At 63.2% G+C, this 22,118-nt stretch overlaps 4 protein-coding genes across 4 annotated transcripts; 1 reads left to right on the forward strand and 3 right to left on the reverse strand.

Annotated features, from left to right (window-relative positions):
• Nucleotides 1-26: 26 nt before the first annotated feature.
• DOK3 (docking protein 3) lies at nucleotides 27-3,018 on the reverse strand. Its single transcript, XM_051794352.1, has 5 exons — nucleotides 2,962-3,018; nucleotides 1,338-1,631; nucleotides 1,115-1,208; nucleotides 857-1,029; nucleotides 27-775 (listed from the first exon to the last, which is right to left on the reverse strand). The coding sequence occupies exons 1-5, from the start codon at nucleotides 3,016-3,018 to the stop codon at nucleotides 59-61; spliced, it is 1,335 nt and encodes a 444-aa protein (XP_051650312.1). The 3' UTR covers nucleotides 27-58.
• On the reverse strand, nucleotides 2,664-8,756 carry DDX41 (DEAD-box helicase 41). Its single transcript, XM_051794350.1, has 17 exons — nucleotides 8,643-8,756; nucleotides 8,459-8,557; nucleotides 8,209-8,368; nucleotides 8,053-8,127; nucleotides 7,682-7,742; nucleotides 6,898-7,034; nucleotides 6,675-6,747; nucleotides 6,355-6,508; nucleotides 6,130-6,266; nucleotides 5,789-5,951; nucleotides 5,580-5,711; nucleotides 5,348-5,419; nucleotides 5,019-5,115; nucleotides 4,553-4,702; nucleotides 4,346-4,417; nucleotides 4,072-4,182; nucleotides 2,664-3,870 (listed from the first exon to the last, which is right to left on the reverse strand). Exons 1-17 carry the CDS (start codon nucleotides 8,664-8,666, stop codon nucleotides 3,734-3,736), a joined length of 1,854 nt encoding a protein of 617 aa, XP_051650310.1. The 5' UTR covers nucleotides 8,667-8,756; the 3' UTR covers nucleotides 2,664-3,733.
• A 101-nt stretch (nucleotides 8,757-8,857) lies between these two features.
• FAM193B (family with sequence similarity 193 member B) lies at nucleotides 8,858-16,575 on the reverse strand. Its single transcript, XM_051794312.1, has 9 exons — nucleotides 16,250-16,575; nucleotides 14,784-15,023; nucleotides 13,910-14,132; nucleotides 12,816-13,230; nucleotides 11,649-11,844; nucleotides 11,014-11,250; nucleotides 9,560-10,553; nucleotides 9,394-9,469; nucleotides 8,858-9,230 (listed from the first exon to the last, which is right to left on the reverse strand). The coding sequence occupies exons 1-9, from the start codon at nucleotides 16,454-16,456 to the stop codon at nucleotides 9,134-9,136; spliced, it is 2,685 nt and encodes an 894-aa protein (XP_051650272.1). The 5' UTR covers nucleotides 16,457-16,575; the 3' UTR covers nucleotides 8,858-9,133.
• Nucleotides 16,576-18,227: 1,652 nt separating this feature from the next.
• LOC127474022 (lateral signaling target protein 2 homolog) lies at nucleotides 18,228-22,025 on the forward strand. The gene is made up of 13 exons (XM_051794351.1): nucleotides 18,228-18,334; nucleotides 18,791-18,931; nucleotides 19,006-19,143; nucleotides 19,279-19,481; nucleotides 19,556-19,645; nucleotides 19,755-19,844; nucleotides 19,963-20,064; nucleotides 20,147-20,395; nucleotides 20,500-20,621; nucleotides 20,692-20,805; nucleotides 20,958-21,056; nucleotides 21,194-21,306; nucleotides 21,388-22,025. Exons 1-13 carry the CDS (start codon nucleotides 18,293-18,295, stop codon nucleotides 21,517-21,519), a joined length of 1,635 nt encoding a protein of 544 aa, XP_051650311.1. The 5' UTR covers nucleotides 18,228-18,292; the 3' UTR covers nucleotides 21,520-22,025.
• Nucleotides 22,026-22,118: the final 93 nt, after the last annotated feature.

Here is a 22,118-nt window from a genome sequence, read left to right on the forward strand (position 1 = left end):
AGCAGCGGCGGAGCCGGGTCCGGGCAGGGCCTTTATTGACCGAACGGCACCGACCGCATCAGGCCCAGTCCCGCGCCCCCGCGCTCTCTCGGCTCAGCAGCCGCACTAGCTTAGCCCGGAGGGTGCTATGAGGCTTGTGCCTGGAGCGCCCCAGCAGTGGCTCCTGCCCCCCGCGCCCCCAGCCCGCGGCCCCGGGGGGCTGTGCCAGGGCAGCCCGGTTGTCATAGAGGGGTCCCCCCTCGCTGCTGTGGCCCTCGGGGGCCTGTCGGCACCCCAGCTCCCACTGCCCTTCCTCCTCCTCTTCCTGTGTCCCGACTGGAAGCGGTTCTGCGGTGAAGATGTTCTCGTAGAGGTGCTCAGGGAGCGGCTTCCCTGCGGCCCAGGGCTCACAAGAGCCCGGCTGCCCTGGCACGAAGAGAGGCTGGTGGCCCCGGGCGATGGAGGCATAGACGATGGGGCACGAGCCCTCTGGCTCTGGCGGGGTGAAGCAGAGGAGGCTGGCAGAGGCATTGGAGGCAGGCTGTGCCCCCCCCAGGGCTGGGCTGGGCTGGGGGTCCTCTGTCCCAGGGCCCCAGGGTTGGGGTTCAAGGCCCTGTGCAGACAGCTGGGGGTCTGGGACACAGAAGAGCCTGGGGTCCGGGGTGTCCTTGCCCTGCTGCTGGCAGGCAATGGCAGCAGCCACAGCCCGGCAGAGCTCAGCGGCCCGCGGGGTGCTGAAGGTGAAGGTGCCCTCGCCAGAGTCACTGCGGCGACCAGCCTCGAATGAGAAGACAGCCTGCAGGGCCAGAGGGGAGAGTGAGGGGCTGGCACCCACCCTGGGGAGCCAGCAGCCCCAAGGAGGGAGCAGGAGACTCACCTGATCCTGGCCAAACTTGCGGAGGAAGGGGTAGGGCCAGGTAAGCAGGGGCTGGCGGGACTGCAGGTCCTTCAGTGTCAGGCTCTGGGGAAGGGCTGAGAGCAGGTACTGCCCGTGCAGGCCACAGCGGGTGGACGCATCCGTCTGGACCACCAGCACCAGGTATTCAGTCACTGCAGGAGCAGAACAAGGCAGGGGTCAGCACTGCAGAGCTGAACTGGACCCCACGCCAGCCCTATCCCGCACCCCTGCACATACAGTCCTGCCAGGAAGAGTAGAGGGAGTTCTCCTCCATGGGGACAGAGGGGCTGAGCTGGGTCCTGGCATTACTCGGCACCGTCTCTTTTGCACCCTGAAACAGAGGAACGTGAGCATGGTCTGGACAGCAAGGAGCACAAGCTCCCTGCTGGCCCTGGAGCCCCCCAGTTCACCTGAGCAGGACCAACATAAGGGCTCCTGCCTCGGCCAGACCCTGCAGTACCTGGAAGGCCAGCTGGCAGAGCTGGGCAATCCACTCATCCCGCTGCTCAGCCGCCAGCACATAGCTCTTCTCCGTAGTGGTGAGGTAGAAGGCGGAGGTGGCTTTGGGGCAGCTCTCTGTGCCTGCTGGGCCCACAGAGACACAGTCTGAGAGGCGGATTACCCGGCGGGCACAGCGCTGCAGAGGCATCTTCTCCGGGGCTGTGCCATCATCCCGCACGTCGAACTTCTCCATGCGGGCCACACCGGAGGGGCTAGCAGCAAACAGCTGGGCTCGCATCTTCCTCCAGGACCTCTAAGGCACAGGAGGGGCACAGGCAGGGAAAAAACAGGTCAGCAAGGAGCTGCCTGCTGCATCCTGGTAGTGCTGCACTCCATGTGGGGCCAGCAGCGCTTGGAAGGAGCCGTATGGGGCAGGAGGGGTCCCAGCCTGCACCCGCCAGGTGCTGTGGGAGATCTTGGAGAGCTGGGGACAGTACGGACCCCCAAACTGTGAGGCAGGGCAGTCCTAAAGTCGAAGGAGGCCTTGCCCCAGGCAGGCTTGGCATGGCTCGCTGGGTGAGTCATGCTCACTTCTGGCTCCCTGAGCACCAGGTCGTGCTCTTTGTTCCGTGCTGCAAGTGCTGGCCTGCCACCGCTGCAGCTGAGCTCGAGCTGTTCTCAGGACAGACCCTGATGCAAATTAAAGCCATTTTGAGCTACTGAGGCTCCTGCTGGCAGCCTCACATCTGCTGAGCAGCCAGCTTCCTCCCAGGGGAGCCTCTGCAGCACCAGCACCTTCCCAGCCTGTCATGGGATAGCGGGGGCGTGTGTCCCCATGCGCTTCAAAAGTGCAGCAGAGCCTCCGCCCTGAAGGAACCAGATGCAGCCAAACACCCAAAATACCCACCACCCCCAGCCCGCCTGTCTCCTACACGGCAAGGCACTGGCCCCAAGCACACGGGGCAAGCTACCTGCTGGCCCTTCCAGGGCTTGGCTCTCACATAGCAGGGAGGTCAGAGAGTGACTGCAGCCCCATACATCAACTGAGACCCCCATGGGACCCCGCCATGGCACGGCCAGTGTGACAGCAGGACTTTCTTTGCCAACACGCAACAGTTCCCTGGAGTTGGCCCAACCCCAGGGACTCCCACCGTGTCACTTGTACCCTGCCCCAAGGGCTACGGCTCTCAGTGCCCACCCCGAGGGTTCAGGGGAGCAGCCCAAGCCATGAGGGTGTCCCATGGATGCTGCCGGCCCCCGGGCCAGGCGGATGGAGAGCTGGGCACAGGACCACATCCCACGTGCTAGCCTGGGGCTCCCACACACACACTGGAACTGTGCTGCAGTAACACGTTTATTGTTCCAACGGCAACTCGCGCGGTGACCAAGCAAGAAGAGGGACCCTTTGCAGGGGTGAGCCCAAGTGTGTGCCCGCATGGATGAGTCCCCTCGGCCGCAGGAAGAGGCCCACTCCTGGGCCTGCAGGGCCCAGGGCTCCCCCCCTGGAAGGGGAAGTTCTCCCCAGGGCAGTTCTGAGGGGTCTGACTCCAGTCTCCCCTTCCCAGGCTGCTGAGGACCTGGCCTCAGGGCTGGCGTCACCAGATCAGGGCAAACCCTCTACAAACCCCAAATTCACCCTTTACCTTTCCAAATTTGCAGTGCTGCACATAGAGGATCCCATCCTTCACTGGTCTCTCCATGGCCCCAGTACACCCTGGCCAGCGCAAGGACCAGGGACTTGGGCTACCCGCAGCAGAGAAAATGTGACTGCGGCAGCCGAAGGAAGGGCATGAGGCAGACTTCCTTCTCACAGCGACTTCCCCTTTTTGGGGTGTGGGATGGGGGGCAGAGGCTGGGCCATAGGAGGTGTCCGTGTGCCTGCCCTCCCCCTTGCAGGGCAGTGGGGCAGAACGCGGGGGCAGAGCACAGGAAGCAGCTCTGGGAGCGCCCAATGTGAGTGCAGCACGCGCCGCCTCACCCCGGCTGCATCCCAGCAAGTCTGGGGATACAGGAACAGCCACCCACTGAGGATGGACAAACCCAGGTAAGGGGGGCAGATACAAAGAAATTGAGGAGCTCTGAAGAGGAGCAATGTAAGACCCTGGTGCTGCCACTGCAGGGGGCTGGCAAGGGCAGCAGGCAGCTGGCCACAGACAAGTTGCCCCACCTGGGTTCCTCTTGCCCTGAGGCACCACTACCTGCTTGCCCAACAAGCCGCTGCTGATGTAATGGGCTGTTGCAGCACAGCTCCACACATTTCCTCCTGGGGCAGGAGCTTCATCAGGCTGAGCTGGCAACAGTCCCAGTGGCCAAAAGCATGGAAAAGGGGCCACAGGAGTGCAAGAGACGCCGCTGGGCTGAAAAGAAGCCCAGGTCTGTGGCAGGGGGGGATTGTGGGACAGCACACTCCCCAGGCTAGAAGTCCATGGAGCTATGGGCCAGGTAGTCCTTGCGGCCGATGTTGCTGACTTGCTTGGTCTGCATGGCCTCCAGCTTGGGGCAGTCAGTGATGCGATGGCCCAGGCCACCACAGAAGGCACAGCCTCGCTCACCTGCAATGGGAGGGAGGAGGTTAAGAGGAGCTGTGCCATGCCAGGACACCAGCTCCCCACCCCAGAGCAGAGGGGCTACACCCGTGTCTCCCCAGTGCTGTGGCATCAGGCTGCCTGCATGGCCAGGCAAGAACTGCCTCAGGAGCTTGGGGTCCTGTCTGCAGACCAGGGGGGCCCCTGTGCCAGCCTGGAGTCTCTCACCATTGATGTCCAGCATGGTCTCATCCCCACAGTGAAGCACCTGGAGCACAGGGGGCACCTTCTGCTTTGCCTCCAGGAGCAGGGCCTTCAGGTCCATCAGCACTGACTCATCTGAAGGCAGAGACATAGTCAGGCACAGCCCGAGCAGAGGTGGGAGCACTGCCTAGTGCTGCCATCTCCCTCCTCCAGCCATCCTGCTTGCTCAGAACACCCCCCTTGCCACTGCCCAGGTGTCTCCTACAGCCACAGCCCCCATCCCCTTGCTGTTCCTCACCGCAGGCCTTGTTGATGAAGGTGGTGGCGATGCCAGTGTTGCCTGAACGGCCTGTACGCCCAATCCGGTGAACTGTGGGGACAGAGGCAGGATCAGGACCAAGTGAGTGCAGTGAGAGCATCCCTGTCCCCAGACCCTGCAGAGACAAGCGCAGAGCCTTGCTGGCTCCTGCAACCCCTCATGGTCTCTGTGGGGCCCAGTGCCCACCATAGTTCTCAATCTCCTCTGGCATGTCGTAGTTGATCACATGCTGGATGGCTGGGAAGTCCAGACCCTTAGAAGCAACATCAGTTGCAACCAGGACATCCTTCTTCCCATCCCGGAAGGCTTCGATGGCTTTTGTCCGTTCTTCCTGATCTGCAAAGGCCCAGCATAAAAGATCAGCAAGGGCAGCATTCCCAGCCCTACCTACTACAGCAACTACTACGGCCTCAGAGCTCAACTGGGGCTCCCCCAGGCAGCCTTTCCCCAAATAAAGGAGTAGAGGGACCTCTGTGTCCCAAAGAGACCTGCACTGGGTTTACGCCTGCTATGTGCAACAAGGAGTTAATTCCTGACACTGCCACAGCCCTCTCTCACACCATCACCAACACTGGGACCTCCCATGACCACATGCATCCCTGGAGGAGGGGGGTCACACCACAGCCCAGGCCTCCCTGGGACCCTCACTGACCTTTCCCTCCGTGGATGGCCACAGCTTCCACACCCTTAAGCAGCAGGTACTCGTGGATCGCATCAACATCTGCCTTCTTCTCTGCGAAGATCAGCACCTGCAGCAGCACAGACATCATGAAGAGCCGCCTTTCTGTGGGCTAGCACTGCTGGCACCAGCACAGACCCCTGGAAAGCCCTGCTGAGCAGAGCACAGAGCAGGGCTGGTCCCTGCTCACATGTGGAACGTGGCTCACTCACATGCCCACCCCTCACATGGGGTCTCCCCCTGCCAGCTCGCCCTGTGCCCCAGGGCTGCAGTGTGACCACTGCCTCCAGTTCACTACTCACAGGTGGAGGGGTCTTCTGCAGGCACTCCAGCAGGTACACCATCTTGGCCTCCTCTTTCACATACTCTACCTCCTAGGTACAAGCACAGGGTTGGGTCAGGCAGCAGAGGAACTGCCACTGCTTGGGAAAAAGGGCCATGAACCCCAGGTCCCTGGCAGAGGGAGGCATCAAGCACCCTCATGAATGGTGCTGGTCTCCCACACAGGCAGGGGGCAGAACTCAAACACCTCACTTGCACAACGTCCAGGCTGGCAGCACCTGCTCGCCCAACGTTGATAGTGATGGGCTTCACCAGGGCACTCTTGGCAAAGTTCTGGATCTTCTTGGGCATTGTGGCACTGAAGAGGAGGGTTTGCCGCTGGCCCTGCACAGGGAACAAGGATTTAGCACTCCCCCAACCTGGCAGGTGAAGGGATTGAGCTTCAAGGTGCGGTTCAGCACCTTGAAGTAGGAGAAGATGGTCCGGATGTCCCCCTCGAAGCCCATGTCAATCATCCTGTCAGCCTCATCCAGGGCCAGGTACCGGCAGATGTCCAGGCTCACCATCTTCTTCTGCAGCAGGTCCATCAGGCGCCCAGGGGTTGCCACCATCATGTGCACCCCACTGAGGGATGAGAGGAGGCCACAGTCAGGCAAGAATTCCTGCCCTGTGCAGGACACAGAGGGAAGGCAACACCTTCCTGGCACGTCACCTTCTCCCTCGTGCCGTCCTGAAGCCAGGGTGCCACCCCTCAGGCCCCTGACAGAACTCCAGCCCCATGTACTCCCCCAGAAAGTCTTACTGCTTGATGGTCTCCATCTGCTCCTTGACGGACATGCCCCCGATGCAGAGGGCGCAGCGCAGGGGGGGCAGCCCGTCCTCCTGCAGCAGGCGGCAGTAGTACTCCAGGATGCCGTGGGTCTGCCGGGCCAGCTCCCGCTGCAGACACAAAACCAACTCATTCCTACACCTCTGTGCAGGCAGGACTGCCACTGCATGACAATCACACCTTCCTCCCGGCACTCACCGAGGGACAGATGATGAGTCCGTAGGGCCCCTCCCGCTTGGAGAATGGCAGCCTCTTCTCCTGCTCCAGGCAGAACATGATCACTGGGAGGGTGAACACCAAAGTCTTCCCAGAGCCAGTGAATGCAATGCCAATCATGTCCCTTCCCGAGAGGCTGCCAGGGAAACAGGACTTTTGAGCATCACAGAACAGCCCAAACCTCCAGGGCTGAGCAAGGTGATGGGGTGCATCTGTCACCAACAAGAGCCCTCAGTCCACAACACTGGGTGGGCTGTACGCAGCAAGTGCTCCGTACTCCGGGACGGGGACAGAGCACTCACATCGTGGGGATGCCTTGGATCTGTATGGGTGTTGGCTGCTGGATCCCTTTTTTCTTCAGGCCTCTCAGGATAGCTGTCAGAGAACAAGGGACACCCACACTCATGACCTGAACTCTTCCTCCTCTTCTCCTCCCACCCGTGTCCCAGCAGCATCTCTTCCATCAGTGACAAACACCCCTCAGAGGAAAGAAAGGATCACTGCCAGGCTCCTCTCCCAGCTCACCTGCTGGGAACTTCATCTCCTTGAAGCTCTTGATGGGGGGTGGGATGCCCTCCCCCTCCACCAGGATGTGGTACTTTTTGCGCACGCGGTCGTGCCGCGCCTCCGACATGCCCAGGATGTAGCGAGGAGCTCTCCAGCTATGAAGGGAACAGAGACAGGTCATGGTGCAGAATGAGGCCAGGACTCCAGGGCCAGCAGCCCCCATGGAGGAATCCAGGGGAACTGCCTGTCAGGCTCCAATATCGCTCCAGGAATAACAGGGGCTCTGTGATGTGAGTGTGGGAGCAGATCCAAGTTCTGTGTGTTAAACACTCCCCTTAAGTCTCAGTGAGGAGGCCCAAGCTGACAGCTAAGAACAGGCTATGGATAAGGGACGGAACATGCCACAGACACACCTCAGTCATCTCTGACACTACTTTAGAAACACTGAGGTTGGAAAAGACCTCTGAGATCCCCAAGTCCAACCTTTGACTGACCACTGTCTTAACAACACTGTCTTGAGCAGCCCTGGTTCCCCAGCCTCTTCCTCTGCCTTAACCTCTCAGACCTGAAAATCCACCCTCAGACCTTTAAGTTTAACAGAAATGTGCTTTATCAAGGCTTACTTATAAAACAACATCCCAGGTGACTCAACAGCCTTTGATCTTACAAAGGCACGAAACCACTGGGGCAGGAGAAAAGCCAGCGGCTGAAGAGCAGCACTGAGACTGTGCAGCTTCTGGTTCTCCACAGTCACAAGGAAGTGATGTTTTGGGAGAGACAACCCCTGTCCTGTGACACTTACCTGGTTTTGATGGGGTCGTCGTAGGTGATGCCCTTGGCCATCTCCTTCACTGACATCAGAGCTGCAGGAACAGAGGTGAGGAGTCAGTGCAAACTCTCCAGATCAACAGTAACCTCACACAGAGCTGCGTGGACAAACAGCCTGGCAGATCATGTTTGGAGACAGAGCAAGGCAGTAGCAGACCCTGACAGCCCCCCTGGCTACAGAACGCCAAGTGTTGACGTGCCCAGGCTCCTCCCACAGCCACATCTGTGCCAGGAAAAGGGGCCTGTTGTGACCTCCAGTCACATCCGTGGGTATGAATATTCCCAAGGCAGGGAACAGCCCTGGCAGCTCTGCAGGCAGGTGTGACACACAGAGGTCCCACTCACCTCGGCCCTCAGCCACGCTCTCCAGGATCTTCTCTTCCTCCTTCAGCTGCTTCTCCTTGGCCGACTCCTTCCGAGCTGGTGGGAGTCAGGGAACAGTGAGGGGCTTTCATTGCCCCCTGAAGTTCCCCCAGTGACCCCTGCCAGCTCCTCCCTTACCTTCCGCCTTCTCTTTGAGGTGCTGGTGCTGGTCCAGCAGGCTGATGTTGGACTGCGGCCCCAGTGGGATGTCATCCTCGTCCCCGCGCTGCTCGCTGCCGCTATCCCGTTGCTCCTCCTCCGACACCACCTTCCGCCGCATCTGCAGCAGCTTCTGCAACTGGAAGGACGCGGGTCGATGCGGAATGAGCGGCCTCACGCCGGGAGGGGCGCTCAGAGCCCTCCCCGTGCAGCCCCGTTACCCCGTTACCATCTGCTGCTTGCGCTGCTTGACGGGCACGTAGGGCACGTAGTCCTCATCATCCTCTCCGGACAGGTCGGACGTGTCCGCCGGCTCCTCGCGCTGCCTCTGTGGGGAGAGGCGCGGTGAGGGGGGCCCGGAATGGCCCCGGGAGCCCGAGGCGGGCGGTACCAAGGGCCAGGCCCTCTCCCACCTTCCGCTCCGCCGCAGCCTCCATGGCGCCTTCCCGGAACCAATCGCGGAAGTGACGTCAACACGCGCAGCGCCGCCGCCTAGCAACGCGGGAGAACGCGCCACAGCGCGGGAGACGCGACCCGGCCCGACGGGGCCCCGCGGCAGCCAAACTTGTGCAGCACGCGCTCTACATCCCTCCCGCCCCCGGCGCGGCAGAAAGCAGCAGACAGCGGTATTTAAATAAAATAAAAAATTAAAAAGTTCTTTATTGGGTCCAGCACGGTCCTTCCCCGCGGCACGGGGTAGCCGCGTGCCCACAGAGAGGGGGACGGGACGGCCGGGGTCACCCCGCGGGGATGGGGCAGGAGGATGGAGGGAGCCCCAAGGGCCCCCGCGGGACAGGAGAGCACCGGGGCCCCCCGCGGAGGAGGGGACTCCACCGAGGTGAGGCGGGGGGCACAGTGAGGAGAGGCGAGTGGCCGTGGGTGGGAGGGTCGGCCCCCCCGCACCTCACTGGGCTGCACTGGAAGTGGTTTTCTTCAGGGTGAAGTTGGTCCAGTTCACGGCCACCTTCTGCCGCGTCTGCTTGGCCGAGTCCAGGCAGAATCTGGCAGCGAGAGGACAACCCCGGTCACCTGCCAGACCCTCTGTGCCACCAGCCCCTGCGTGACTGCAACCCCTCAGGACCCCCAGCCTTGGTCACCCACCAGCCACTCTAGTGCCCCCAGCCCTGCCAGTAGAGCTCATCACCCCCAGGGCTCCCCCCTCACCTCTTGAAATACTCCACTTCTCTGTCAGTCTCGTCCATCTCTGCCCCATCCAGGTCCTTGGGCAGGAATACATCATCTGGGGAAGCAGAGCAGAGGGTCAGTGCTGCCAGCTGGGCAAAGGGCCCCAGTGAGGACGGCGGCGCAGGGCAGCTCTCCCTGCACTTACCGATCGAGGTACTGGATTTTTCCACCTTGTTCCGGCTCTTCCTGCTCTTGCCCTTGGGCTGAGGGGAGCCCCCCAGGGCAGGAGGGGCAGCTGGGGTAGGCGGTTGAGGCTGTGCCGGCTCCGGCAGCTCCACTTTGCCCTCTCCCCTCCGGCCCTTCCACTCGCTGGGTCTCTCTTTCTCGGCCCTGGTGCTGCCGCAGGCCCAGGGCTGCCCCTTGCTGCCCTCCCCAGGCTCAGCACAGCCACCCGCCCGCTGTGGCTCCGGGGTGCTGCCCTTGGAAGGGGGCTTGGTTCCCAGCACCTGCCCCTTAACCCCAGGGCTCTCCAGCTGGGCCTGGCCACTGCTACCCTCCCCTTTCTTTGTCTGCCCATTCTGCCGCTTGTTCTTGCGCTGACGGCTCCCTGCGGGCACTGGCTCTGGTGGCTCCGGCCCCTTGGGCTGTGGTCCCTCCCTGGGCTCCGGGCTCAGCCCACTGCCGTCCGTGGCAGAGTCCGCAGCCTTGGACTGCACCCAGATCATGCGGGACAGGCTGGGCACGGCGCTGAGCCGCTTCACCACACCGTTCTCGGCCGGTGGTGCCGGCGGGGGCTCCCCGGGCCCTTCACCCCATCGGGGGCCCAGCTCGCCCCGCAGGAGCCCATGGCTCTTGGCAGGGCCCAGGCTGAGCGGGGCCAGCGCCAGGTCTATGTCCTGCAGGTCAGAGGAGCCGTTGAGGTTGGAGAGCAGGTTTTTCTGCTCCAGGACAGCTGCCTTCTTGGGGAAGTCATTGACATCCAGGTTGAGGTCATAGACACTGAAACTGGCCCGGATGGAGTCCTTGATGGTGTTCTTGATTTCCTGCAGCCGGCTGCTGAGGAAGCTGTTCACCCGCTCCAGCTCCAGCTCTGGCCACTCCAGCAGCTTCTCCTCAGCCTGCTCCCTGGCCTGGCTGGCTGCAGGGGCACGCTCTGCCCGCTTCTGGGCCTCTGCCTCCAGCTGGGCTTTCTCCTTCTCCTGCAACACAGGTGCCATGAGGATTGGCTGGGCTGGGCCACAGAACCACAGGCTCCAGCTCTGACAGCAATCCCAAGGGCTGCTGCTCAGCACAGCCACCTCACAACTTACACAGCCCCCAAACTGTCATGTGTCCCCCATGGGCACAGCAACAGCTGGACACTGCACACCAGACACAGCTCTGGGCATGAGGCACCAGCAAAAGCCACCATCTGCCTCTCCCCACCACAGATACATAGTGTCAGAGATGTGGCACGGAGCAGGTAGGACACTGCAGTCCAAAGCGCCCAGGAGGGCTGGCCCACCCTCTGCAGGAACAGAGGCAGGGAAGCCCTGCACAGGGCCAGGCACCACTGTCACCTTAGGGGAGAGGGACACAGAGTTCAAGAAACTAAATGGATGAGAGGGAAAGAAGGTAAAGTCCAGCAAGGGGAGCAGCCCAGCACCCACCCAGCCTCACCTTCTTCTTCTGCTTGTGCCGTGCCCGCTTGGCCGCCTTGGCACTGTTCAAGGGCTTGGGCTCCGTGCTGTTGATGTAGTCCAGCAGCTCATCCACATTGCGGTGGTCCACAGCGGGCTCCCCCGAGCTGCTGTTGTGTCCCAGTTTCTGTGGCAGCTCCTCTTTCCTCTTGGTGAGGCGCGAGCGCAGCTTCTCCCGGATCTCGGCGTAGTTGCGGCTCGTGGGAGCGGCCGGGGGCTGCAGGAGGGGAGTGCTGTCAGCTGGGGCAGGCACAGGAGGTGCAGCCAGCCCCAGCTCCCCCACCTGCCCCCCACAACCTCCCCAGCCACTCCCTTCTCCACAGTCTCAGTGAGACAAGTCAGCACAGCCCCAGTGAGCTCTTCCAGTGTGAAGCCACAGGGCTTGGCCGGCCGCTCCGAGCCCCGGGGCTGGGCAGGCAGCTGCGAGTCGGGAGCAAGAGACCAGCAGGCTGATGAGGCAGCATGGAAACAAAGTAGGGGATGCACACGCCCGCAGGAAAACAGCCATGGCCAGACCTGCCCACCTCCGTACTCTGGGCACACGGACTGTGTGACGTCTCACCATGGGGTGCAGCGCGAGGACCGGGGGTGGCTGCAGACCAGCCCCTCACTCACCGCGTTGTGGCCGAAGAACTCACAGTAGCAGCAGTCGCAGAACTTCCCATCTTTCTGGTTGGTGGAGGAGGAGGTGCAGGAACTGCGCTCCGAGCTGCTGTCCTCATCCTCCCCGAGCCCCTCATCTGCGTCACAGGGCTGTGGCAGGTGGCAGCTGGTACCATTTGGGAATTTGTGCCCTTTGCAAGAGGGGTCCCTGAGAAGAAGGGGAGAAGGGTGAGAGATGAGAAGGAGCCAAGGGGGGGTCTCAAAAATTGCCCCACGCTACACATGTAGGAACACCCCACCCAGGGCAGACTCTGCCCAGGTACAAGGATTTGTAGGGCAGACAAACCCTCTTCCCTGCATCCTTCTCCTCCAGGGGAGATGCCAGAGGAGCCTGTGTCAGCAGACATCTATAGCTCCCTGGTCTCTGGCAGGCAGGAGGCTGGCACAGCAGAGCCCCAGCGAGCAGTATCCTGCTAGGCCCTGGGCTGGAAGCAGGGCAGGGACTGGTACTCACTGGGGGCAGGTAGCACAGGTGAGGAACACTGGGATTGTGTGCAGCTGCCAGACATCCCCACATGCAGGCAGGCCCAGCTCCCACAGGCACAGGCTGCCCAGCTCAGAGATAGGGAGGCCAGGGCACGTCCCACAGTGCCATTCCTCGAGCTCCAGCTCAGGACATGGCTGGCTCTCCACAGGGAGAGCTAATCAGCGGAGAAGAACCAGCATGCTCTCTTCAGGGGCACAGGCAGCCCAGAGAGGGCCAAGGGAGCAGGTGAGCAGAACAAGTCCACAGGCTTCATCTTCTCGAGGACCTTTGCTCAGTGCCACGGCTGCCCGACGGGTCTCACTGACAAAGGTCCTGTTGGCCAACAGCAGGTTGACCAGGCGGTTCCTTTGGGTCTTTTAGCTGGAGGAGGAGCAAGCACAGCCTCTTCTGCACCACGGAACCAAAGGACAACAGCAGACAGAACATACGTGGGGAGAGAAAGAGCTTGACCCTCAGAAACCAGGGGTCTGCAGCAGCGCGACTGGCCCACAAAGACAGTGGCTCCCTGCACCACCACGCCAGGGCAGCCGGTCCCTCCGCAGGGAAAAGTGCATCCATGGGCAACAGAGGGGAGAAAAGGGCGCATGGCCCAGTGAGCAGAAGCTGGGATCAGGCAGGGCTCCTCTACTCACCTGTTGGTGCTGGGCAGCTGGTGGGAGGCAGGAGGAGGGATGAGTGAAGTGCTGCAGTGCCCGTTGCAGGGATGGGTGCAGCCCGACAGCGGGGGCGGCATCTTCAGCAGTGGCACGTTGGCAGGGGGCAGGTGGGGGCTCTTGCACGGCCCTGGGCTGTGAGAGGCCGCGCCGGCCGGAGGGGACTCAGACACCGGTTTTGGGGCTGCAGCCTGGGCGCTGGGAGCAGGGAAGAGCGTGGCCTGCGAGGAGGAGCCCAGCGGGACGTGCGGCGGGGAGCCGAAGGGCCCCGGGTGCGGAGGTGTCTGCTTGGAGGGGATCAGCACCGGTGGCTGGGAGGGGAGGCCGGTGGGACTGTTGGGAGGAGCAGTGAGGTCGGAGTGCTGATGATGCTCTGAGGAGTGGAAGGCCTCACCTACAGAGGGGCAGGAACAGAGACAGTCAGACACTGGCTGTGCTGTGTGGGCCAAGGCCCTGCTCAGAGCCACCCATCGCCTTTCCACAGGCCGCTTCTCCATGGGACAAACCCTGCCTCCCCCACAGGCAGCGCAGTGCTCGGGACAGAAGCCATTCCTGCTCGCACGAGGCCTCAAGGTCACTGTGCCTCCCCTGTAGGATTCAGCCCTGCCCCACAAGGAGCAGGGCAAGGGAAAACGCTCTGGAGCAGCGGGTTAGGAGGCTGTGGCTTGCCCTGTCCCTGGACACGCACCTGGTGGGGTGGCCCTCCGACACAAGCTTTTGAACTGCTTCGGCAGCGTCTTGCAGAAGTCAAGTGAGGTAGGCAGAGGCGAGCCCGGAGCGGCACTGCTGGAGGTGGTGGAGGCCGCGTGGCTGTAGGGACAGGCCTTGAGCCCCGGCGCCACAGCCGGCGCCTGGCTGGCACACTCTGCAGACAGAGCGAGGCCGGGGTGCTTGTCGCCTGGAAGGAAAGAGGAGCTGGGCCCAAATCCCTCTGCCATTGCAAAGGAGCCCAGGCACGCTGCTGGCACTGGGAGTCAGAGGCCCAGCCCGTCCACCTTTTCCTACAAGGAAACCATCTAAGCCAAGAACTGGGCAGTAAGCTCTGCTCAACCCCACGGTGGGCTTCAACTCACCTAGTGTAGCTGGTGGGGCCCCGAGGGGGCTGCCCTGGGTGGCCCCATTGGTGTGCTGCGAGTTCCAGAGGCCCGAGAGCTTGTGAGCAGACAAGAACGAGCTGGGGTCCCAGTCCCCTGAGTTCCCATGGCACGAGGAGGAAGAAGAGGAGGAGGAGGAAGAAGAGGAGTGTGACCCACCCCCACAAGACTGTGACTTGCAGGATGTGTGGGATAATGAGACCTGCCAAGGAAAACACAGAGTGAACCAGCTGTGTGAGGAGGCTCTGGGCAGTGTCAGCACCAAGACCCTCCAGTGCAGAAGGGGCTCAGCTCATGGGAACCACTTCTGTCATTGTCTTGGGGGTGACAAACAGCCTGTCCATCAAACACCAACACAGCCTGGCTCCCAGGACATTCCAAGGGCCACATGCCTGCTCTGGTCTCACTCACACCAGGCCAGGATTAAATGAAGACAGGCAGGAGGGAGCTCCTCTACCCGAGCTCCACACACAGGCAGGCACTTGCCCCAGCAGTCTCTGGGCAGACCTACACCACACAGGGAGCAGCCCTGGGGCCAGGGGACGCAGCATGACATGCAGTGGAGCGGGGCTGGCAGGAAAGCAGCGGCACTGTCAGCCTCTCCAGCCTGGCAGCTCCAAGCCAAGCCTGCCTGCTGGACGAGCCTCTGCGGCACCACGCGCTGCCCCACCACAGCCTCTGCCTGCTGAGCCAGTGGCAACCCTGGGCAGGGTAGTGGAGGCTGGGATGTCTGGGGCACTCAGCTCAGAGCAAAAAGGGGATCCGCACGCCCTGCTAGTGCCACAGCAAGGGCAGTGCCACACTCCCACAGCTGCAGCCCTGGCACTCCAACCCCAGCTCCGTGACCGCGTACCGCCAGGGCCTGCTCCTGCACCGCCCGTCGCTCTTCCTCCTCCACACTCTTCCGGCAGCTCTGGCAGATCCACAGTGGCATTTCTCCCAGGAGGTTCTGCACGAGCGTTGGCACGAAGTCCGGTGGCAGCCTCTCGCCCGGGGAAACCAGTCCATTGTGGGATGGCCCTCCCCAGTCCTTGCGCTCCCGGTGGCAGAGCAGGCAGCACGTCTGCACGGACTGGTTGGTGGTGGGCAGCACCTGAGGAAGGACGCACAGACTGTGAGTCACCCACGTGTTGTGCAGTGCAGATGTGGGACAGAAGAGGCAGCGAACGAGACCTTGGGACGCTGACACCAAACCAGGGAAATTCTTGTAGGCTACATGTGGGATTGCACCTTCTCCCACTGGAGCAGAGCAGCCTCAGGCTGCCCAGCTGCTGCCAGCCTGCCACGTGCCAGATGGGAGCGTTCTGGACCTCTGGGAAGATCACAGCATGCCAAAGAGCCAGCCCTGCCACCAAGCAAGGCTGATAAGCCAGCAGCAGCTCCCACCACCACCTCTGGTACAGCGGGACCAAGAGAACTTGCACAGCAGAGCAAGACCCACAGAAATCCAACACGGGGATACGAAGGGTGGCTCTGGCAGCCTCAACTCTCAATCCTCGCCCGGCACAGACCCCCCCCACGGTGTCACCCGAGAGCCTCAAGCCCTCCCTCCCGCCTCTTTGTTCTGCACAGCCAGCGGTGCCAATGCGCCAGGGTGGGGTGCAGCCCCCCCGTGCCACTTTGCTCTCTCCCCGCACGGGCACAGCCAGGCTGGGACTTCCCTGCAGGAGCTGGGCTGCATCCTGCGGGCTCGCTGGAGCCCTGACAGCCGTGACGAGCCCGGCGTGGCGCGGACGAGGGGGCCCCCATTGTCTGCCGGCGCGGCGGGGCCCCGCCACAATGAGCCGCGCATTGAACCGCTGCTGCCAAACAGATGGCGTCTGCAGGCTCAAGGTGAAGCAAAGGTCAGAGGCCAAGGAGAGCAGAGCGGGGGCACAGCCCCCCTGCCCACCCACAGCGAGGAAGGGGGCTGCCAGCCCACCCCGTGTCCCAGCTGACACGGCCACCGCGGCGGGCGACACCACGGCTGTCCCCAACCCATCCAGTGCATCCATCCCCGGCGCCCATCCCCGGGTCCCTGCCCACCGCCCGGGACAGGTGGCGGCGGCCAGGTGTGTTCAGCGATCTCAGGCAGCGACAGGCGCGCTGGATGGAGATGCTGCAGCCACCTGCCATCGCCCAGTGGCGGAACCGGGCCCTCCCGCGGGGCGCTGTGGGAGCGCTCCGAGCTCCATCCGCAGGGATGCTCCGGGGCGGGGGTCGGGGCGGGGATGGGGCCCTGCCCCTGCCCCCCCTCCGCCCCGGGCCCTGCCCCATCCCCGCCCCGAACGGAACCCCCTCAGCGCCAGCGCCGTCCCGGCCGCGGCACTCCCCTGGTACCTGCGCGCTGCCTCTGCCCGGCTCCCCGCCGCTGCCCGCCGCCGCCGTCACCTCAGGCGGGGCGGGCGGTTCCGGTGGCGGTGGTGGCGGGGGAGGCCCGACGTCGGGACCCGCCACCCTGTCACGGCGAGGCCCAGAGCCACCTGCCGCTGCTGCCGCCGCCGCCGCCGTTGCCGCCGTTGCCGCCTTGTTCCGCCGGCGAGTCATGGCGAGCCCGCCGCAGCCAGGACAACAGCCAATATGGCGGCGCGGCCCGTCCGGCCCCTGCCCGCGGGAAGGAGGGAGGGGGGAAGCGCTCGGTGAGGTGAAGCCGCCGCCGCCATCTTGCGAGAGGGCAGCGCTGCGCCCCCTGGCGGCCGGGGGGAGCGGCGGCAGCGGGTCCCCCGGGTCCTAAAGGGCGCCGGTGAGTGTGGAGCGGGATCGCATCCCGGGCTGGATCATCGGAGTGCAACTCCTTGGGTCCACATGGAAAGCGAGGGGGTTTAGATCAGATATTGGGAAAAAATTGTTCCCTGTGAGGGTGGTGAGACACTAGCACAGGTTGCCCAGAGAAGCTGTGGCTGCCCCATCCCTGGAAGTGTCCAAGGTCAGGTTGGACAGGGCTTGGAGCAACCTGGTATAGTGAAGGGTGTCCCTGCCCTAAACAGGGGGATGGAACAAGATGATCTTTAAGGTCTCTTCCAACTCAAACCATTCTATGATTCTATGATTCCTGACCCTGCACAGAATCCCCCCAAAAATCCCACCATGTATCTGAGAACATTGTGTCTGAGAGCTCCTTGAACTCTGGCAGGTTTGCTGCTGTTACCATTTCGCTGGGGAGCCTATTCCAGTGCCCAGCCATCCTTGGGTTGAAGAACCTTTTTCTAATATCCAACTTAAACCTCCCCTGACATAGCTCCAGCTGTTCCCTCGGGTCCTCTCACTGGTCACCGAGAGCAGAGATTGGAGCTGTGCCTCCACTGCCCCTTGTGAGGAAGCTGCAGACCCCTCTGAGGTCTGACCTAAGTCTCCTCTTCTCCAGGCTGAACAGACCTCAGTTGCTCCTCATACGGCTTCCCCTCTAGACCCTTCACCATCCCTGCAGCCTCCTTTGGACACCTTCTCATAGCTTTATGTCCTTCTTATATTGTGCTGCCCAAATCTGCTGGCAGCTGAGGGACAGGCAGGGCTCCAGGCTCGCTGAGCACACAGGGACACAGGACACAGCCACAGTCACAGGAGCCAGGATACACTGCCTGGCTGAAATTAGACCTGGAGCCTGTGAGGAACACTGGCCCCTCAACACTAGGGCTAGTCCTACACATGCACCTGTCCAGCACAGCCTGGGCACCGCGGGGCTGCCGTGACTCAGGGACTTCCTCAAGCCGAGGAGGTGCTGCCGTGTTTATCCAACCGTCCTCCACGAATTTTTTACCCATGAATCCACCCCATTAGGCTTTCAGCCACCTGAATTATCGGCGCCCACATCCTGTGGCCAGCAGTGCCAGGTCTGGAGCAGACACCTCCTCTGGCACAGCCGGGGTGGGATTGCTGTTCCCAGCACCCCAAGCACCCCCTGGAACCCTTCCTTGGCCACTCGGCGCCTTCTTCTCCCGCCGAGGGGCTGCTTTATTCAATTCCCACTGCATCCCCCTGCTCCACACTCCATGTCCTGCACAGTAAAGGTGTCTGCGGGTGCCTCCCCTGGTGCCCCCCATCATTCAGGGGATCTCTGGGGTATCTCTGTCTCCTGAAGGTTGGGCTGCGGGAAAAGGGGAACCGGGACGGGATAACCGGGGATGCAGCCGGGGATTGGAGCCAGGAACCGTGACCAGGAAGTGGAGCCGGCGGTGAAACCCATCCCGCCCCACGGGAGACGCACCCTCACCCTTCCCATCACAGAGAACCGGTCCGTCGAGGCGCGGACGGGCTCGTCCCGGGGCCGGCACTGGGCGGACACCGCTCCGATCCGCCCCCACGGGCGGTGCCCGGTACCGACCCGCCCCGTCGGCGAGCGGCGGGCGCGGGGAGCCGGGCGGTGGCAGAGCCACGGGACGCGCCATGCTGCCCGCTGCCCTCCGCCGGTGGCTCCGCCGACCCAAGGTGAGACCGGGGAGGGTGGCACCGGGGCCGGCCACCCTCCCCTGCGCCCGGGACCGGCGGAGCCCCCGGACGGGGGGCCCCCTCCGCCGGTCCCGGGCGTAGGGGAGGGCGGCGAGGGTCCCCCGGGGTGGAGCGGGAGGAGGAAGCTGGGGGACTCCCGCGGACCTTTCCCGGTGTTTACAGCCATGCACGGATCCGTGCCCGCGCTGCCAGGATGCGGCTGAACTTGTTCGTCCTGCTCTGCCCCCCGGGGAAACTGAGGCACGGGTGGGTGGGGAGGGCGGCTCTCCCCGGGAGGAGTTAGAGCTGCTGTGGGAGGGTCCCACGTACCTGCCCTAGTGGGTGTTTGTGGATCCATGGGCCCCAAACATCCCTGCTTCGCTTGTGGGATTTGGGATCCTTCTGGCTCAGCACACAGGGTGCTCCTGCCATCACCCCTCTGTGCTCTTCCCGCAGCGCTCCGACCCTCGCCTGCTCTCCCAGTTCTTCTTTGCCGATGAGAGGGTGACAGCGGTGGTGGCCGAGATCAACGGGCTGGATGCCGAACTGGACCCGCAGCAGTACCTGGTGCTCCTCAACCAGCTCCACCTCAGTCAGGTACGGGGACAGCCAGGACCCTGGTGTGACTTGGTCCCCTGGGACACCATGGGTGACATCCATGCCCTCCCCAGGCTCACCTGCTGGCCATCCTGGAGCGGATCATGGAGGAGTGCATCCCCACGCAGCGGCACAGCCGGGACTACCTAGTCAAGTTCCCCGAGGAGCTCTTGGTGGACAACTTGGGGAACCACATGCTGTTTGCTGCTGAGGTGAGCCCAGGGATGCTATCTGGGAGATCTGGTTCTCTGAGGCTGGGGGGCAATAGGCCCCCACTACCAGCTGACCCTGGGGTTAGGGGCTGCACTGCCCCGGGTGCTGGCTCCTGACGATCCCTGTCCTAGCAGTGTCTCCTGGCTGGGACCTTCCCGGAGGTGGAGGAGGCGGACAGGGCACAGCTGCGGCCCCAGGCCAGGAACCTGCTGTGCAGCCTGGAGCTGGTGCGGACAGTGCTGCGGGAGCAGAGCCTGAGCCAGCCCAATTCCTACCCGGAGCCCGTCCGGGCTGTGCTTATCCAGTTCGACCAGCTCTTTGCAGAGTTTGAGCTGAGGTGGGGGCCAGGGCTGGGGTGCTGGGGGCCTGTGCCAGGACTGGAGGGGCCTCACACTCCCTGCATCTCTCCAGCTATGTGTCCTCGCTGGTGGCAGTGAAGTCTCCCGAGGAGATCTACAGGCAGCAGGAGATCATTGTGCTGTTCTGTGAGACGGTGGAGAGGTGAGTGAAGGGCACTGCACATCAGGTCAGGGTAGCAGGGACCCCAGCCCCAAGGATGGGCAGTGTCCTGAGGCTCAGCCCCACTGTAAGGGCGTGTGTGTGTCCCCAGAGCCCTGCGCCTGGGCTACCTGACCCAGGAGATGATTGATGGCTACGAACCGCTGCTGATGTTCACCATCCCTCGCTTGGCCATTGTCAGGTGGGTGCAGCCCCTGGAGAAGGGGGGATGTTCCCTGCCCTGTACCAGCCCCTTCTCCCCATGGGGAACTGGGGTCCTGGGCAATCCCTCATGTAAGTTGAGCTCTGTCCCCTCACAGCGGCCTCCTCATCTACCCCGAGGGTCCCCTCAGCCTGGAGCGGAGCCCTGAGGAGATGTCCCGGGTCTTCAGCCCCTTCTACAACCTCCTGAAGAAGATCAGGTATGCAGTGGGGGGCAATGGGTGGGGCCATGGGGCAGCAGGGGGGCCGTGACATGGGGTTAATGCTGTCCCCTTGCCTCAGGGAGCTGCTGCGGGTGCTGTCAGTGGAGGAGCTCTGCCTGCTGGAGAGGAGCCTGTGCACAGCTGAACCAGAGGATCCCTGTGGTCCGGACATCACCCCAGTGTGGGGAGCAGCTGTGCCCAGAGAGGACCCCCCTGCTCCCTTTGGTCTCCTGGACATCCCCTGTGCTACACCACCAGCCCTCACCTGCACGACGCTACTGGGACCCTCTGGTGCCGTCGACAACCCAGGCACCGACTGGCAGTGGGGGTGTGTGGTGGGCAGGAAGCGGGGCCGAGATGGCAGATCCCTGTCCACTGGGACGGGACATCTCACACCACCCCTAGGGTAACTGTCACCTCCCCTGTGTGCAGCCCCCAGATCCCCAGGAGCAGCCCAGGGATAGGTGCCACCCCGGGTGCCCGCTGCTCAGAGCTGCGCTGCCGGTACAGCAGCACCAAGGACATGCTGCACACCCTCTTTGTCTGCATCTCTGGTGAGTGACCCCCGAGACCCCCCAGCACTTGAGCTCCCCAGCACCCTGACCCCCCACCCTTCTGGTGCAGGAGTTGCCGATCAGCTCCAGACCAACTTTGCCAGTGACATGCGCAGCATCTTGAAAACGGTCTTCAAGATTGTGGCCTCGCAGGCGGAGCCCTTGGAGGAGCCCAGTGCCAGCCGTGAGTAATCCCCAGAGAGTGAGAGATTGCTCCTCTGCCCTGCCCAGTGCCCATCCCTGGTGAGAGAAGGCCACAGCCCCAGGCATGGGGAGGACGTGGCCATACTGCCTGTCCCTGGTTTGGCTGTTCCACCATAGCGCTTGTCCCTGCAGGAAAGAAGGATGATGACTCCTGTGTGGCAGATGCTCCTCGTGTGGCCGACTGCCCACTGTGCTCCAGCCCCACGGAGGCTGCCGGGCTCTGGAGGGCAGGTAAGGGGCTGCCCAGGTGCCATGGCTCTGGGGTAGGTGTGAGGCTGGGACTGATCCTGCCCCCATTCTGCCGGAGGGGGTCTGGCTTTGAGGGGGGCTGGCACAGGCGGGTTTTACTAATATGTTTTGCCCAGCAGGCACTCACCGCCTGCCTGAGTGGGTGCCCGACAGCACGTGCAGCCAGTGCTCTGCCTGCCGCTCGCCCTTCACCCTGCTGCGCCGCCGGCACCACTGCCGCAGCTGTGGGAAGGTAGGATGGGGCTGAGCTGGGGTGTGTGGGGTCCCTGAGGGACCTGCCTCTGCTCAGCCCCCCTCTGGCTCTCTCCTGCAGATCTTCTGTGCCCGCTGCTCACCGCATGCTGCAGCACTGCCGCACTACAGCCACACCAAACCCGTGCGTGTCTGCACCCACTGCTACACCACACACCTCTCACCCGCATCCCAGTGCGCCCGGAGCCAATGAGAGCCCCTCTGCCAGAGCTGCATCTGCAGGAGGCCATGCACCGGGGGCAAAGAGCCGTTCCGGGGCTGCTGGGCAGCTCTTCAGCCCTATGACTGCTGTCAGAGCTGGGTGGGCATGATGGCAGGACCCCCCTACATGGCAGTAGGACTCCCCCTCACACAGGGGCAGGACCCCACAGACGGCGGCAGCCCACGCCTGGTGCTGGCAGGCCAGGGTCACAGTGGGCGCAGGACCGCCCCTCCCGATGCACCGTGGCCGTGCCCTGCTTTCAGTGAACCCCGTGCACCTGCCCCCCGGCTGGAAATGTGCTTCGTGGTGGTTTTTTTTCAGGTGAACTTTGACTGTTGTTGGGCCCGGGGCAGAGTCTCCCCCCCCACCCCACGGCCTGGCCTGAGAAGGTGCAAACAGCCCTCACATGACGGCGGGTGCCCCAGGGCCGCCCGTGCCACACCCGCCCGTGCCCTGCAGTGCCGTCCCCGGAGGCCCGGCGCTCCCCTGCCCTCCCTTCCCCACCGCCTGCACACGACGGATTTTAATAAAGAGAGAAGCCCGCCTGGCTGGGCCGCGTTGCACTGAATTCCCGGGGCGAAGGGGGGAGT

The sequence above is a fragment of the Manacus candei genome, unplaced genomic scaffold (genome assembly GCF_025592945.1).
Source record: "Manacus candei isolate 608988 ecotype Guabito, Panama unplaced genomic scaffold, ASM2559294v1 h1tg000037l, whole genome shotgun sequence".
Classification (NCBI taxonomy): Eukaryota; Metazoa; Chordata; class Aves; order Passeriformes; family Pipridae; genus Manacus; species Manacus candei.

Excerpts from the sequence above, each read along its gene's own strand:
- DOK3 (XM_051794352.1), bottom strand. The coding sequence starts at position 3,018 with ATGGAGAGACCAGTGAAGGATGGGATCCTCTATGTGCAGCACTGCAAA. Across the intron at positions 1,030-1,114 it reads CTACTCTTCCTGGCAGGACT|TGACTGAATACCTGGTGCTG; the intron begins GTATGTGCAGGG and ends CTGCTCCTGCAG. Across the intron at positions 776-856 it reads GCAAGTTTGGCCAGGATCAG|GCTGTCTTCTCATTCGAGGC; the intron begins GTGAGTCTCCTG and ends CTGGCCCTGCAG.
- DDX41 (XM_051794350.1), bottom strand. The coding sequence starts at position 8,666 with ATGGAGGCTGCGGCGGAGCGGAAG. Across the intron at positions 8,558-8,642 it reads AGGCTGCGGCGGAGCGGAAG|AGGCAGCGCGAGGAGCCGGC; the intron begins GTGGGAGAGGGC and ends CTCTCCCCACAG. Across the intron at positions 5,116-5,347 it reads TGCAGAAGACCCCTCCACCT|GTGCTGATCTTCGCAGAGAA; the intron begins GTGAGTAGTGAA and ends GTGCTGCTGCAG.
- FAM193B (XM_051794312.1), bottom strand. The coding sequence starts at position 16,456 with ATGACTCGCCGGCGGAACAAGGCGGCAACGGCGGCAACGGCGGCGGCG. Across the intron at positions 11,845-12,815 it reads CAGCTGCCCAGCACCAACAG|GGACCCCTCTTGCAAAGGGC; the intron begins GTGAGTAGAGGA and ends CCTTCTTCTCAG. Across the intron at positions 9,231-9,393 it reads GAAGTGGAGTATTTCAAGAG|ATTCTGCCTGGACTCGGCCA; the intron begins GTGAGGGGGGAG and ends TCTCGCTGCCAG.
- LOC127474022 (XM_051794351.1), top strand. The coding sequence starts at position 18,293 with ATGCTGCCCGCTGCCCTCCGCCGGTGGCTCCGCCGACCCAAG. Across the intron at positions 19,144-19,278 it reads ACATGCTGTTTGCTGCTGAG|TGTCTCCTGGCTGGGACCTT; the intron begins GTGAGCCCAGGG and ends CTGTCCTAGCAG. Across the intron at positions 21,057-21,193 it reads TGCCGGGCTCTGGAGGGCAG|GCACTCACCGCCTGCCTGAG; the intron begins GTAAGGGGCTGC and ends TTTGCCCAGCAG.